At 35.3% G+C, this 15,601-nt stretch overlaps 3 protein-coding genes and 1 pseudogene across 4 annotated transcripts; 3 read left to right on the top strand and 1 right to left on the bottom strand.

Moving 5' to 3' along the window:
• The first annotated feature begins 3,739 nt into the window (after window positions 1-3,739).
• On the top strand, window positions 3,740-5,275 carry LOC108858840 (probable pectinesterase 29). Its single transcript, XM_018632707.2, has 4 exons — window positions 3,740-4,062; window positions 4,150-4,309; window positions 4,413-4,631; window positions 4,862-5,275. The coding sequence occupies exons 1-4, from the start codon at window positions 3,854-3,856 to the stop codon at window positions 5,273-5,275; spliced, it is 1,002 nt and encodes a 333-aa protein (XP_018488209.2). The 5' UTR covers window positions 3,740-3,853.
• A 1,367-nt stretch (window positions 5,276-6,642) lies between these two features.
• On the top strand, window positions 6,643-8,521 carry LOC108856216 (protein PHR1-LIKE 2). Of its 2 annotated transcripts, none has more exons than XM_018629979.2 (6): window positions 6,643-6,926; window positions 7,091-7,167; window positions 7,364-7,421; window positions 7,630-7,708; window positions 7,805-7,874; window positions 7,954-8,521. In XM_018629979.2, exons 1-6 carry the CDS (start codon window positions 6,752-6,754, stop codon window positions 8,380-8,382), a joined length of 888 nt encoding a protein of 295 aa, XP_018485481.1. In that variant the 5' UTR covers window positions 6,643-6,751; the 3' UTR covers window positions 8,383-8,521. The 2 variants fall into 2 exon arrangements, with proteins under 2 accessions (XP_018485481.1, XP_018485482.1); XM_018629980.2 differs by having other exon boundaries at window positions 6,654-6,926; window positions 7,963-8,521.
• Window positions 8,522-8,579: 58 nt separating this feature from the next.
• LOC108856215 (non-functional pseudokinase ZRK2) lies at window positions 8,580-9,921 on the bottom strand. Its single transcript, XM_018629978.2, has one exon. It carries the CDS (start codon window positions 9,804-9,806, stop codon window positions 8,721-8,723), a length of 1,086 nt encoding a protein of 361 aa, XP_018485480.1. The 5' UTR covers window positions 9,807-9,921; the 3' UTR covers window positions 8,580-8,720.
• A 1,084-nt stretch (window positions 9,922-11,005) lies between these two features.
• Window positions 11,006-14,055, top strand: LOC130495259 (glutamine--fructose-6-phosphate aminotransferase [isomerizing] 1-like; annotated as a pseudogene).
• Window positions 14,056-15,601: the final 1,546 nt, after the last annotated feature.

Genomic DNA, 15,601 nt, shown 5'->3' with positions numbered 1-15,601 from the left:
TATATATTTAATGTGATTGTTTAAATTTTTAACATCACAAATTGAACAAAAAGATGGAGAATGCAAAATTATTATCAAATATTTATTATTCAAAATTATTAATTGTCATATATATATATGTTACTCATATTAAATAATTATGTAGCTTCTGTTTAAGAAAAAGAACGAAGAATATTTTTTATGCATTATTAATCAATTTGATATTTAATTTTATAATAATAATAATAATATATATTTAGATGGACCAACATATTTTTCTTAGAATTCCGAAAATCATCATGGTGATGATACGTGACTACATTCAAATGTTGTAATGTTCCTCAATTAATATATAAGGGATACTATTCTAACTTTTGTAAAAAGATGAATACTTTGGATATCTGATGGGTCTCACGTATGATCCGAACCAGACCCAAAATTTACGGGTCTTAAAATAACCAATAAGTATTTTAGTGGATCCAAACCGTATCTATATTTTTGGTTTCGGTTCGTGTTTTGGATTCAAATAAAATGCACAGACCTAAAGATTTACATAAAAGATATACATGCGAAATTTGAAATAAACTAATTTATAATTTATATAATTGTAAAAATTATATGCTTTAATATTTACAATAATGTTCAACAATCTACTAATACTAATTCACAAAGCGCGGATCAAAATCTAATTATTAATTATTTTAAAGCATTTATTAAATGAAACTTCAAAATAAAATGAAGTTGAAATAACAAATGATTAAATCAACAAAATCATAATATGAGTCTAAATTATCTTAACTCCTTAAAAAATAGTTTCATTTAAAATAAAAACTAAATCACATAAACTAAATTTAATAAAATTATAGAAAATATTTTGAAACGCACAAATGAATTTTTCAATACAAGAGTGTTGAAGATATCAAATATTTTATTTAAATTAAAAAATCAGTATAAAATAAGTTTAACTTTGGTTTAAATATATAAAATCATATTACGGGTTATAATTATTTAGAGTCTTCTAAAATTTAGTCATATTGAAAAGAAAAAATAAATCATATAAGTAAATTGAAGATAAATTTCATAAAAATTTAAAATATATAATTTATCAAAAATCATAATTTTTATTACATAAAATAATTTTCCAACCAAAAATATACCCGCCCTTAAAAAATCTAGTATTTATTATTGTCCACGCTTTTGTTTTATATGAATTAAGACATTTATGTATTTGTCACTGGTCTGTTCGGAAAAAAAAGTATGTCACTGGTGTCCTGTAAGCAAAAATCTGTTCGTAATCTGGTCAATAAAGACAGGAACAGAGTAACATGCGCAGATCCACACAAAGTTTTGTTCACGGATATGAAATCTGTTTATGAAATCTATAATAGTAAGTGATGAATAACAACAAAAAATGTATTACAATTACACATATATAGGAGCATGCATGTTCTCAATTCTCTAGACTCTTGTATTAGTCTCAATCTTCACTTCTCTGTTTATGGTCGTCTCACTTCCTTGTGTTTTATTTAAAGATTTTAGTTAACTTTTCCTCTGAGATTAGTTTTTGTTAAAACCTTGTTGCTTACACAAATAAACAAACAAACACACACACAAATTGCACAAGTAAAAGAGATCAGATCTCATCACAAACTTCATCCGTTACCGGATTGTCTTCTTCGTCTCTGGACTCCCGTTCTCAAGATGCTTCTTAGTCTACTTCAAATTTAGTGTTTGTCTTGACTCTTGAACAAGAGACCTAAACAAGTTGGAATACCCCGGCTTCTCCTATCCCCCATTGATTAGACTGGAAGTCAAAATGGAAGACAATCTCGGTGCAAAACACTTTATGTACAGATGAAACCATTCAGTTGGTCCATGTAATGATGGTACCTTCGGCGTATTCCTATCACCAGCCCCAAGACATGCTGTCCAGAAAAAAATCCTAATAAGCTTATTTAGATTCTTAAATGCTGCCACACAAATGCATTGAGGCTTTGAAAACCACATTTTGTCTTCTGAATCGTTGATTTTATCCGAAAAGAAATCATTGATCTGTTTTCTATATATTTTTTTATTCGGGTCTACTCATACCAGGCCGTTTCTTTCAGGTCTCACCTCTGTAGGAAGTAATAACTTAGCAGTCGGGATGGGAAACAAATTCTAAGAGAGAAACATAAACGAAGAACACAAGGAAGAAGTGTTGAAATGAAAGTTTCAAATGTTTGGACTCAGTCAGAGCGAAAAGGGTAACATAGACTAATTTATACATTCACATATTTTCAAGTAGCTTATCTGTCTCACACACACGCACTAATGACATGATGCATCGATCAGACTATGTATTGTATTAAGTATTTTTGGTGGCCTCTCGAACTCCACCATAACCTCATCACCGTACTCATATAGCTTCATGATTATTGTTTGGGTAGTCTGCAACTTTTTTTTGAAGATCAGGTAGTCTGCAACTTGATATCTCACATATGACGCAAAGTTGTTAACATGGTTCGATAAGAACTTTCTGAATCACCTTTGTAAAGAAACTTAGCCGATCGACCATTTATCCGATCTTATAACGGGTCTTTTACAAAGGCGGAACCCTATACTCTTAGGGCCTCAGAGGCATTCACGTAGTCCTCGGTATGATTATATACCACCTAAATTAGCTAGAGATCCCTAAGTTATATTATATTTTTTGAATCACTCCCTAAGATATATTACATATACTCCCTCTGTTTTTAAATAATACATGTTTTGAGATTTTCACACTTTTTAATAAAACATATTAAAATTTATTTATTAGTGCATAGTTTTTTGTTATTTTATATTTCCTATATTTCTAAACCAATAAAATTTCAAGAAATGCAATTAATGTTTTTGAGATTCACAATTATTCATAATTAGTTGACAAAAATTACATTGAAAATATGAAAAATACATATTTTTGAAACAAAAAAAATTTCTAAAACATACATCTTTAAAAAACAGAGGGAGTATAATCTTTTCTTAAACCGAGTGACCAGTTGGTAGAGTCGCCTAGTGTATGACTAATTCCAAAATTCCTAGCAATCTGTTGTAATTTCTGTGAGAAAAATTGCTACTCTCTCAATAGAGTAGTTTTGAGATTTTTATTTTGTTTTCAAAAAATAGTAATTTGTTATTTTTAATATAATTTTAGTTCATTTTGTCTATATTAATTAAAACAATTACTAAATATAAACAATTGGTAAATTATATATTGAAGTAGAGTTAGTTTAGGAATTGTAACTTTATTTTTGTAAAATGAAAACTTTAAATCTATAATCTTTTTGACATCTCTAAAACTATAATCTTTTTGGAACGAATGGAGTGTTAATTTTCTTAATAATAGTTTCCAAAGTGAATGTAAAGTGTCCATCACTAGTTTTACAGTTACCGAATATCACGATTACAACTTCATTTTTGTGTATATGACTAATTCCTGATTTCATGTGTCTTATTTTCTGTCAATCTAGTGTAATTGCCACAACAAAAATTCACTATTATTATTTTCTTAATTTTGTAATAACTTCCAGATGAATACAAAGCCTCGACCACAAACTTCATAGTTACCTCAATCACAAAGATTACAACTTCCTTTTTTGGGTTTATGACATCTTACATAGAACCAAAATTGATCACCAAATCGCAAAACAAAGCTAAACTTGCCAGTTTCAAGTAAATTCTACTTTGATTCCATTCGTAATCAAAAGGAAACAATGTAATAAATCTTGATCAAAATATTTAACAAATTAAAAAGCATTAAACCCACAGCCTTTGTTAAATTATACATTTCCTCCACTACTCTCATTTGTCTTTCCCCCTACTCCACAGTCTCTTACGTTTTTGACATCATCTGATGGGAACTCGTCGACTTTTCGTCGCTCTTTTCTGTTGTTTTTGGTTACCCCTTATCATCGAAGCTACACCATACAGAGTGTACCACCAACAAGTGTACGTGGAACAATCGGGCCATGGAAATTTCACGAAGATACAAAAAGCTATTGATTCGGTCCCAGTCAACAACCGCCATTGGTTCTTCATCAACGTTGCAGCCGGCGTTTACAAGTCAGTATAGTTACATGTCATTGACTTGAAATGAAGTTACATATATGCAAAAAAAAATGATTAGTAACGATTTATCTTATGTCTTAGGGAGAAAATAAGAATACCGTATGATAAACCGTTCATAGTAATAGTTGGAGCTGGAAAGAGGCAAACTAGAGTTGAATGGAATGATCATGACTCGGTTGCGCAAAGCCCTACCTTTGCTACTGTCGCCGATAACACTGTCGTTAAAAGCCTTACTTTCGTGGTACGGTGACTTTTGTTTTTTTTTCCTTCTGTCTTGTTCTTTTATTTATTTGTTTTTTTTTACTATAGATGAATGTTTTTTTACCTTTCTGTATTATTTACAGAATACGTACAATTTCCCGATTAATGGGAAAGTGAACAAAAACCCTAGGATCCCTGCCGTGGCGGCGTTGATCAACGGTGATAAATGTGCTTTTTACTCGGTAGGATTTTCTGGAATTCAAGACACCTTGTGGGATGCTGATGGCCGACACTTCTTCCACCGCTGCACTATCCGAGGCGCCGTTGATTTCATATTCGGTAACGGCCAATCTATTTACAAGGTTCGTTACATTCTGACTCTTCACATAACCATGCGAGTTTTTAGTTCTAGTAATACCAGTAGAGGTCTGAATAGCAGAGATGTTAAATCAAATTGATAACTAAAGTTCGAAAATATTTCTATTTCTGTATCCCAACAAACGAAATAATTCGACATTAGTCCTAAGTAACCGTGGTCTATTGTTTTTTATTAATTATTATTAAATAAAGTTGTATGATTGGTGAGTTCTAGAAATGCATGATAAACGTGCTAGGAGGGACGCTAAAATCGGGTGTAGCTGGTTACATAACGGCTCAAGGACGGACCAACCCATATGACTCTAGCGGATTTGTGTTCATAGACAGCCTTGTTTACGGATCGGGCAAGGCTTTCTTGGGCAGACCGTGGCGCAGTTACGCTCGAGTGATCTTTTACAATACAGACCTGACCAACGTGGTTGTTCCCCAAGGTTGGGAATCATGGCACTTAAGGGGCCATGAATCTCAGCTGACGTTTGCAGAGATTGGATGCTATGGGAGTGGATCGAATACGGGGAGACGTGTGAGCTGGGTTAAGAAGCTGAGTAGATTCAGTGTTCAAAGTTTGGTTAATCTCGAATTTATTAATAGTGGTGGATGGGTTCAAGCTTTGCCCATTGCTGTTTGATTATCACATTTTTATGTTTATGTTGCTTTTTTAGATTTGTTATTTATCATTTTCCAGGTTTTAGATTGCCTAAATGGATTTAGAATTTATGCAGGTGTGCATAAAAAGTAAGGATAAGCAAAACTTACTATCAGTTATCAGTTTTAAGGATTAACTAAATTTTAAGTTGAAAAACATTTTCTTAATGAAAATTATAATTTTTATAACTTATGTATTTAAAAGTTTAACATATTGTTTAAATGGTTCATATGTTCATAATTGATATTAGTTGTTTTTATACTCTGACCCGTGTTATATACTAATAATTTATCTCATTTTGATTTTAATGATTTATAACTGAAATGAGGTAATTTATTTTTTAACTATATTACAGCGATTTAAGTTAATCTAATGTTTTATGATATAGATGACAAAAAAAAATGTTTTATGATATAAGTGTGTTAATATGTTCGTTCAGCTTGCTTTATATTTGATAAATATTTTACATATTTTTTTGAATAACCTGTAAAAATTATATTCATCAAAAATATCATCATATCATTAAATATTAATAGCTAACTTTAACATATTATTGTTTTGAATATATACACAGACATATATATATCTAACTATAAGATTTTTTTGGTGACAGTTTTGAAGAATTTATTCTTGCATTTGGATTAGAGTACGTTTGTATTTATATGAGTCTAATTAGGGCTTGATAATAGTTAAAATAAACTATTACAAAAGAAATTAAATTAAACTATTAATAATTAAAATAAAACATTTTAAACTCTAAATTTTAAAATTTCATGTTATTTAAAAATGTTACAAAATATTAACAAATATTATTAACAAAAGATATTTCAACTAAATCATAAAATAATATAAAAGTCATAATTTTGGATATACATATTTTTAAGTCGGATACAAATCAGTTCTTATCGGGTCAGATCTATTCGGGTCGGATTTATTCGGGTCTGAATCTATTCGGGTCATTTTTTTGGTTTTGGTTCTTTCGAGTAAAAATATTCAAAACTCAAAAAATATTTGTAAATTTTTGGTTCGGTTTCAGATCGGTTTCGGATCGGATCATAGGGTCCGGGTAAAATGTGCAGGATAATGAGTAATTTACAGTTTTCAGTCGTTCTTTTGGTTGCCATTTTTAAGTTTTTTTTGGGTTAATTATCTATTCTTTGATAAAAGCAAAACTAATCATATCGTCCTTTAATAAAAATTTTAAACAAAGGATTAAATGATATAGAAAATAATAATGATTAGTTAATAATTTAATCATTAACGTTCACGTATATCGGAGAGAGAGAGAGAGTACGTCCAAATCTGTCCACCCGTCTCGTCGCTGTCTTAAGACACCCGGAGGCTGACCCGGGTTTGACCCGGATCCGATTCCTCAACAACCACCCAACTTTTTTCTCTTTCCCCTAAAAAAAACTTTCCTTCACTTTCCCGGGGGAAATAGGCGGCGCAATTGGAAAAATGTACTCGGCGATTCTCGACGGCGGTGGTGCGTACCATGGACCTCTCGACGGAACTAATCTCCCCGGAGACGCCTGTTTGGTGTTGACCACCGATCCCAAACCCCGTCTCCGGTGGACCGCGGAGCTCCACGAGAAGTTCGTTGAAGCCGTCGCGGAACTCGGTGGTCCCGAAAGTGAGTACCTTTCTACTGATTATTAACCTTAAGTAATGAAAGGTGGCTCCTTTATTCTTCTTCTCGTTGCTGATTTAGTGGATGGACTCGTTTCTAGGGTTTGTGTGTGTTTCGGATTAGAGATTTGGGGTTACCGACACGTGTTTAATCAAATCCTTTTGCAGAAGCGACGCCCAAAACTCTAATGAGGGCAATGGGAGTGAAAGGTCTCACACTCTACCACCTCAAATCTCATCTTCAGGTCTTTCTCTCTGCTTACTTCTCTAGAGTTATGTGGTTGAGCTATTTTTTGGGTACTGAGATACAGCACTTTAGACTCTGAGATTTGCAAGACTGGAGTTAAGCTTTAGTTATATCTTGTTAACAGCAATGGCTCCATTTTGGTGTGTTTGATAGTGCTATGCTTCTCTCCTTTGTATGTGTGTTTGCTCTGACAGAAATTTCGCCAAGGGAGGCAAGCTTGCAAAGAATCAACTGATAACTCCAACAAGGATGGTATTTTATTCTCTATCTTTGTTTGTCAACGCCTGCCTCTCTAAGGGACTCTTTTGTTCTTGTTCACTGGTGTTTGAGAATATTTATATATATGAAAAAATAAAACTTGATTTAGAGAAGAGAGAACAAAGAGTAACATTTCGTTTGGGACCTTCTTTTAAATAAATTTCCGTTGACTTCCTTTGATTCTGTGAATTTGATGCTGCAGCTTCTTGTGTTGGGGAGAGTCAGGACACAGGTTCATCTTCACCCTCATCATTGAAACTGGCTGCTCAGGAACAGAACGAGTACTGTTACACTTCCTTTTTTTTCCGTACTGTTATCCGCTGCCACTTGTTAGCGAGTTACAATTTTATGAACCTATTTATTTGTTTGCCAACCAGGAGTTACCAAGTCACTGAAGCTCTACGCGCTCAGATGGAAGTCCAAAGAAGACTACACGAGCAGTTGGAGGTTAGTTTTCTTCATGTCATAAACTTTTGTAACATGCTATACTGTTAAAGTTGCAAACCTTTTGATTGGTATTTTTTAGCATGGGCAGGTGCAACGGAGACTCCAGGTAAGGATAGAGGCACAAGGGAAGTACCTGCAGTCGATTCTTGAGAAAGCTTGCAAGGCCTTTGAGGAGCAAGCTGCTATGTATACTGGGCTTGAGACAGCTAGGGAAGAGCTATCGGAGCTAGCCATAAAAGTCTCAAACAGCTCTCAAGGAGCAACAGTCCCCCCGTACTTTGATTCAACAAAGATGATGATGATGATGATGCCATCTTTGTCCGAGCTTGAAGTAGTAGGAATAGACCACAAAAGCAACATCACGACCAACTGTTCTGTTGAAAGCTCTCTGACTTCGAACACGAATGGGAGCTCGGTGTCTGCTGCTGCATCGATGAAGAAGAGGCATCGTGGAGACAATGTCGCGTATGAAGGGAGCTGGACTGTGCCTAGTAGTACCATTGGATAAAGTCTAGGTTACGAAGAAATCAATTTGAGATAAGATTCAACAACTCTTGTTTACTTGCTTTGGGAAGATTGTATTATTCGATGCAGAATCTGTCGTTGTATATATTTGATGTTGAAGCTTTAATTAGTGTTTCCTCTAACCTTGCCTTATTTATGATTTATTGTATTCAAGTGAAAGGGTTGAATGCAGAAACTATAAACAAACACAAACAAAAAAAGATATGATTATTTCTCCAAAAAAACAGTCTAGACTATAACGATGGTTCCGAATTACTCTCTCTCTTCCAAAATAATACATATTTTAGTATTTTTATACTTATTAAGAAAACACATTAAAACTTAGATATTAGCACCTAATGATTGTTCTATTCTCTCAATCCCCTTGAGTTCTTTAGCTACTTGGATCATTTTCAGTCGGTCTTCATCTCTCTCCTCGCAGCATCTCAAAGCAAGTGTAATACTCGCTTCCAGCTGCAGGACTTGACCATTTGTCATGTCTTCCATCATCAATGGATCAATTAGTTCATCCAACTTCCCGTTCTCATATAAACCTTTCACATAGCTAAGGATACACTGGGGATTCCCATCAGATCTTGTGGAGAGGAGAGCTGGTCTGCCAGTGAGAATAACCATCAAGAAGACTCCAAAGCTGTAGACATCTGTGTACTCTGTCACACAATTTGTGGCCAAGTATAATGGATCTAGGTACCCTACTCTTCCCATCACTGAATCAGTTTTTATTCTTGATTTTCCCTCAGGGAGAGATATGGCATAGGACAAGTCGGACAGCTTTGCGGTCCAGTTTTTGTCCAAGAAAATGTTGGTTGGGTTGATATCTCTATGAATAATGATCTTTGGGAAGGCCATGTGAAGATAAGTCACTGCATAAGCAATCTCCTTTCCAATCTTCAACCTTAGACTCAAAGGCAATACAGATTCTTGACCGTTAACCATAATATGTCCTCGATGATTAAGGACTCCATGTTCTGCGTATTCAAACACAAAGACCGGAAAACTAAACTCGAAACAGCTTCCAAATAGTCTGAGAAAGTTGCTGTGGTTGCTCATCCTAGCAGACAAGACAATGTCATTGTAAGCCTCTCCAACTCTGCGATCCTTAACTCTATACTCGAAGTATCTCTTGATCAAGTAAGACTTACCTTCGATGGTACCTTTATACCCTTTGTGGTCCCACTCACGTCTGACAAGACAACTTGAATCGAAGTTATTGGTGGCTTGAAGGATCTGAGAAGAAGAAAAGCTACGTATAGGAACAGATTTACCGTTACAATCAGCGATAAGTTCTTTCAAGAATTTGCTTCCGTTCTTCAAGAACCTCCTTTCCTTGTTAAGACCTTTGTCCTTCATGTTCCCTGACGATCTAGATGTCATACTCTGCATCAACTTCTTCACCATCGCTTCCATTTTTCAAGTAGTAATCTCTTTGGAAAATATGTTCCTCTAAAGGAACCAGTTTCGGTCTGGACGCGTAGAAAAAAAGTTCCAACCATTCACTTATTGTGATAGAGATTTTTTTGAGGTGGACGGTTCGAACCCTTCCTCCTATTACAGTTTACCTTTTTAATTTTATTTTAAGCCATAGAACAAACTTTTCAATTCATCAATGATTGTAGCTAAACTTCTTCACACTACAGAACTAAACTACGTAAACAAATTCAAACCTATGAAACGTTATTATGTAAATAAAGTAAAACTGGTGTTTTAAAGTGAATACATCAAGCACCAGTAAATTAATATATTCGCTATCTGCCTTTTACATGCAATACATGTTTGTTTTGGTAATGTCCAATGCTAAAAGAAATTTTGATGTTTAGCATACAAAATGCTAATATGTTGTATGATTTTTTTATTTACAAACGATTATTTTATTACTCAAATTTGATATGATTTGGAATTTTGGATAACTAAATCAATTTGAAAAAGATTTGAACTCTTGTTTAGTTGCTTTGGGGAGATTGTATTATTATTCGATGCAGAACCTGTCGTTGTATATATTTGATGTTGAAGCTTTAGTGTTTACTCTAACCTTGCCTTATTTTAATTGGTATTCAAGTGAAAGGATTGAATGCAGAAACTATAAACAACCACACAAAAAAAAAAAGATATGATAATAATCATCGAGAAAATAACATTGAAAGTCTGTAGACCAAGTGCGTCTTTACTTATCCCAGTGACGCCAATTTCGGATTTATAGGGAGTAAAACCAATCAGATTTGGCTTTGAAGGAGCTAGTCTGTCAGAGAGATTTACAGCAGCAGAGGAGTTTAGTGGGCTTTATCGACGTGTGGGAGATATTGTGCATGGCATTTTAATTGTTAACGAATGAGCTATATTATCCGAAATCGTTGGGTTGTTGGGCCTTTAGAATAATAGAAAGACAACAACAAAAGATCGAGTAGAAAAGTAGAAATCCCATGTTTCACCACGTCCACGTGCAAGGAGGCATAGGCTCTATTCGCTTCATAAAAAATAAAACATGTATCCAATAAAATACAGCCACGTCATATTTCTGACACAACAACAAGTCAAAAAGGACAAAAGCATCCAAAACAGCACTTGGTATTGACAAATTACAAAGTAAGCCCCCCCCCCAATCTGAGTCAAAAATTAGAAAAATCTCACTGACTCAATCACAACGACCGTCCCGGATCCTCGTCTTCTTCTTCTTCCCTCTCATTCCAAAAAAAAAAGAAAAGAAAAGAAAAGAAAAACTCTTGAAACACCAAAAGAAGAGAATGTGTGGAATATTCGCGTATCTGAATTACCACGCGAACAAAGAGAGGCGACACATTCTGGAAGTCCTCTTCAATGGCCTCCGTCGACTCGAGTACCGTGGCTACGATTCCGCAGGCATCGCCATCGACAATTCCATCTCTCCTCCTCCCCTCGTGTTTCGTCAGGCTGGCAACATCGAATCACTCGTCAATTCCGTCAACCAAGGTAACGTCTTTCACTCTCCATCTTCTCTTGTGATCTGATCTGTTTGTTTCTTTTATTTTTGCAGAGATTGCGAATACAGAATTGAACTTGGAGGAGGTATTCAGTTTCCACGCGGGGATTGCACACACGAGGTGGGCTACTCACGGTGAGCCATCTCCAGGAACAGTCATCCCCAGTCCTCTGGTCCTACTCACGACTTCTTGGTTGTTCACAACGGTGTTATCACCAACTATCAGGTCCTCAAAGAAACATTACTCAGGCATGGATTTACCTTTGATTCCGACACTGACACCGAAGTCATCCCCAAGCTTGCTAAATTTGTCTTTGACCAAGCTAATGAAGATGGTACAAATGCTTCTGTAGATTTTAGTAATTGCATTGTTTTGTGTGATGATGATTTCAATTTTCAAGAATTTCACATTTGTAGGTGAACAGACGGTAACCTTCTGTGAAGTTGTCTTTGAAGTGATGAGACATCTGGAGGGAGCTTATGCTCTTATTTTCAAAAGCTGGCATTATCCCAACGAGTTAGTTGCCTGCAAGCGTGGTAGCCCTTTGCTCTTAGGCGTTAAAGTATGTCCACACGACTCTCTTTCGTTTTGCTCCATACCTAATAATTGTATATTTCACATTTATATTTTTCATGGTTTTGTAGGAGCTAGATCAAGACAAGAGCAACAATCATGTTTTCAAAGATGCCCACTTTCTTTCCAAGAACGAGCACCCCAAGGAGTTCTTCCTTTCAAGTGACCCTCACGCTCTTGTTGAGCATACCAAGAAAGTTTTGGTCATTGAAGATGGCGAAGTTGTTCATCTCAAGGTATAACTCATAATTAATGTAGTCACGTCTAGTGTCTTCACCAATTGGACTTTGATCAACAGGATGGAGGCGTGTCGATACTTGAGTTCGAAAGGAGTAATGGCTCGTCTAGACCTGCTTCGGTGGAACGTGCTTTATCAGTACTAGAGATGGAAGTGGAGCAAATAAACAAAGGCAAGTATGATCACTACATGCAAAAAGAAATCCACGAGCAGCCTGAATCTTTAACTACCACGATGAGAGGCCGGCTTATACGTGGCGGCGGTTCACGCAAACCGAAAACAGTCCTTTTAGGTGGGTTGAAAGATCACCTGAAGACCATAAGACGCAGCCGGCGTATAGTTTTCATAGGGTGTGGGACAAGTTACAACGCCGCTCTTGCATCTAGACCTATCCTGGAAGAACTCTCTGGTAATAATTGCTACTACAACCATCTTGTTGTTTCGACTCTGCTTAACTTAAGTTGTTTCCATAGGTATACCAGTCAGCATGGAGATTGCTAGTGATCTCTGGGACAGGCAAGGTCCGATATACAGAGAGGACACCGCGGTGTTTGTGAGTCAGTCTGGTGAAACCGCAGATACATTACTTGCTTTGGAGTATGCTAGGGAAAACGGTGCGTTATGTGTCGGCATCACTAACACCGTTGGGAGCTCCATTGCTAGAAAAACACACTGTGGTGTGCATATTAACGCAGGAGCTGAGATAGGTGTAGCAAGTACAAAGGTAATGAATATCTGAATATATATAAACCAACGGGCTTTGGGCTAGTGGCACTTGAGGGATAATCCCAATACGGTGAATCCGCAGTTCGATCCGTTGACCACCATATAATTTAATATTGCACTTCTGGAGCCCACAGAATAGTCGTTTGATCTCGGTCGCCGGACATTGTGGTTAATTCAAAAAATATATATATATATATATATATATATATATATATATTTCAAGATTTAAGTTTTAAACAACTTTTGGTTTCACCAGGCGTACACAAGTCAGATTGTGGTGATGGTAATGCTAGCTCTAGCTATTGGAAGTGACACAATCTCCAGCCAAACGAGACGGGAAGCTATAGTTGATGGGCTACTTGATTTACCGAGTAAGCTGAAAGGGCTTCTTCTCAAGACTGTCTTTAAGCAATTTGTGTTTAGTTTATCCATGTTTGAATGCAGATAAGGTCAGGGAAGTACTAAAGCTAGACGAGGAAATGAAGGATCTAGCGCAGCTGTTGATAGACGAGCAGTCACTGCTTGTGTTTGGGAGAGGATACAACTACGCGACAGCATTAGAAGGAGCGTTGAAAGTAAAGGAAGTATCTCTTATGCACAGCGAAGGGATACTTGCAGGGGAGATGAAACACGGGCCTTTAGCTTTAGTTGATGAGAATCTACCCATCGCTGTGATAGCTACTCGGGATGCTTGTTTCAGCAAACAACAGTCCGTGATTCAGCAGCTTCACGCACGTAAAGGGAAGGTTGATAGTGATGTGCTCAAAGGGGATGCAGCGTCTGTGAGCTCGAGTGGATCTTAGAGCTATAGAGGTTCCTCAAGTGGAAGATTGTTTACAGCCTGTTGTTAATATAGTGCCGTTACAGGTAAACACCAATCTGATCTAATATCTCATGTTCTGTTTTTTTTTTTTTTGGTAAGTTAAACTTTTTTGCTGCTATTTTATTTTTTGTGGGCAGTTATTGGCTTATCATCTGACTGTTCTTAGAGGTCACAACGTTGATCAGCCGAGGAATCTAGCGAAGAGTGTGACCACTCAATAGAGAGCTTAGTTTGTATAGACGTATAGGTATGCGTTTGGATGTTCATGTTAGTCTCGCTAAAGCCATCGTATTATCATATTACCTTTTGAGTTCTTTTAATAGTATAGATACATTTTTCATTTTTGAAATAGGACAAGTATAAAGTCCAAACTAGTGATAAACCGTAGGAATTGCACATTGGCATGTAGGCTACATATTGGACCCATTATGTTTGGTTTGGTTAAGGTCCACATATGACAAAGAATGCACTACCAGTTCGGCCCGATTGTTTCTTAATGTTTTTAAGATACATGTTTTTGAGCAAGCTTCTTGAATATCTTCTCTTCTTCTTTTATCACAAAATTTTTTTTTTGCTTATAGAATAAAATAAAATATTGTAGATGCATATAAAAGGATTTTAAGCCAAAAGGTGCAAAAAGGTGAAAAATACAATAGCATATATAGAATGAAATAAAATATGGTAGATACATATATTTATTGGATATTACACAAAAATGGAACCCATTTTCAAAAGATATATATTATAGAAAAAATGATGATATAATTCATGGCGTGGAAGGGAGACAATGGAGTTGGTGGAATTAGGAGGAAGAAGAGTAAAGGCATGTGCACTGATATTAGCTAAGTATCAACTCCCATGTGACTACTACTCCACACACATGCTGACTCCTCAATCATACGTTACTTGTCTAATCCTTTTTCAATTCCCTTATTATCACATTAAATTATTCAAATTAGGAGATGGTTACATCATCAGGTTTTGTCTCTAAAGATGATGATGTTAATTAACTCTGTTGTAATCTAAAGTAACTGAATCTTGTATTACAAACAAACAAAATAAATCTTGTATTACAAGGGACGATATTCACTATGTAATTGACGATCTTCTTTCTGACTTTAAACAAATCAAACTTAATAGACTAGTGGCTTTGTGATAATGACGATATTAGCTATGTAATTGACGATTATGTTTATTATATAAACAATATCAAAGTTATAGACAATGATTTGTGATTAATGCGGTTTTGTAATGAGCCATGGCAACATAATTATGTTAGTGGACAGGTTGTAGATCATATTGAATTATAAAATGTTTTAAAAATAATAATTATATTTTCTCATTGGTTTTTATTAATTAATCTTCGGAAAAGTATTCCATAATTGAACTTTTATTGGGGTAGAGTTAATAAAAAAATACATAAAATTATATATTTAATTTTAAAATTTAATGTATTTTATTAAATATTTGCAAAAAAGTTAAATATGAACGGAGGGAGCAGCAGAAATACATTTTTTTACATCAAGTAGAAATACATAGTTTTGAAACCGAAACAAAATAGTTTCTTAACCATTTTATGGTGGTCCAGTGGTAAGCGCCAAAGAGGAAGCGCCCTGGGTTCGACATGCGGTGGCCACTGGGGCTAGCGTTAAATCGCAAGAATACGTGGGTTGCTGTCGGCCTCGTGGGATTAGTCTGGACGAAGCCTGGGACCCCTACGATTATCAAAAAAAAAAAAAAAAAAATAGTTTCTTATTGTTTTGCTTAATGCAAAACTTCTCAGACTTTAGTAGGTTTGCTTGTTAGTTGATAAGTGGTTGATAATTTGTTCATTTCTTCTTCTTTTTTTTATTCTCACCCATATATAATCTCAATTTCTTTATACGTG

This window comes from Raphanus sativus, chromosome 5 (assembly GCF_000801105.2).
Source record: "Raphanus sativus cultivar WK10039 chromosome 5, ASM80110v3, whole genome shotgun sequence".
NCBI classification, from domain to species: domain Eukaryota; kingdom Viridiplantae; phylum Streptophyta; class Magnoliopsida; order Brassicales; family Brassicaceae; genus Raphanus; species Raphanus sativus.
This window is presented reverse-complemented; position numbering and strand designations above follow the sequence as displayed.

Excerpts from the sequence above, each read along its gene's own strand:
- LOC108858840 (XM_018632707.2), top strand. The coding sequence starts at position 3,854 with ATGGGAACTCGTCGACTTTTCGTCGCTCTTTTCTGTTGTTTTTGGTTA. Across the intron at positions 4,063-4,149 it reads GTTGCAGCCGGCGTTTACAA|GGAGAAAATAAGAATACCGT; the intron begins GTCAGTATAGTT and ends CTTATGTCTTAG. Across the intron at positions 4,632-4,861 it reads ACGGCCAATCTATTTACAAG|AAATGCATGATAAACGTGCT; the intron begins GTTCGTTACATT and ends GGTGAGTTCTAG.
- LOC108856216 (XM_018629979.2), top strand. The coding sequence starts at position 6,752 with ATGTACTCGGCGATTCTCGACGGCGGTGGTGCGTACCATGGACCTCTC. Across the intron at positions 6,927-7,090 it reads GGAACTCGGTGGTCCCGAAA|AAGCGACGCCCAAAACTCTA; the intron begins GTGAGTACCTTT and ends ATCCTTTTGCAG. Across the intron at positions 7,709-7,804 it reads GCTGCTCAGGAACAGAACGA|GAGTTACCAAGTCACTGAAG; the intron begins GTACTGTTACAC and ends TTTGCCAACCAG.
- LOC108856215 (XM_018629978.2), bottom strand. The coding sequence starts at position 9,806 with ATGGAAGCGATGGTGAAGAAGTTGATGCAGAGTATGACATCTAGATCG.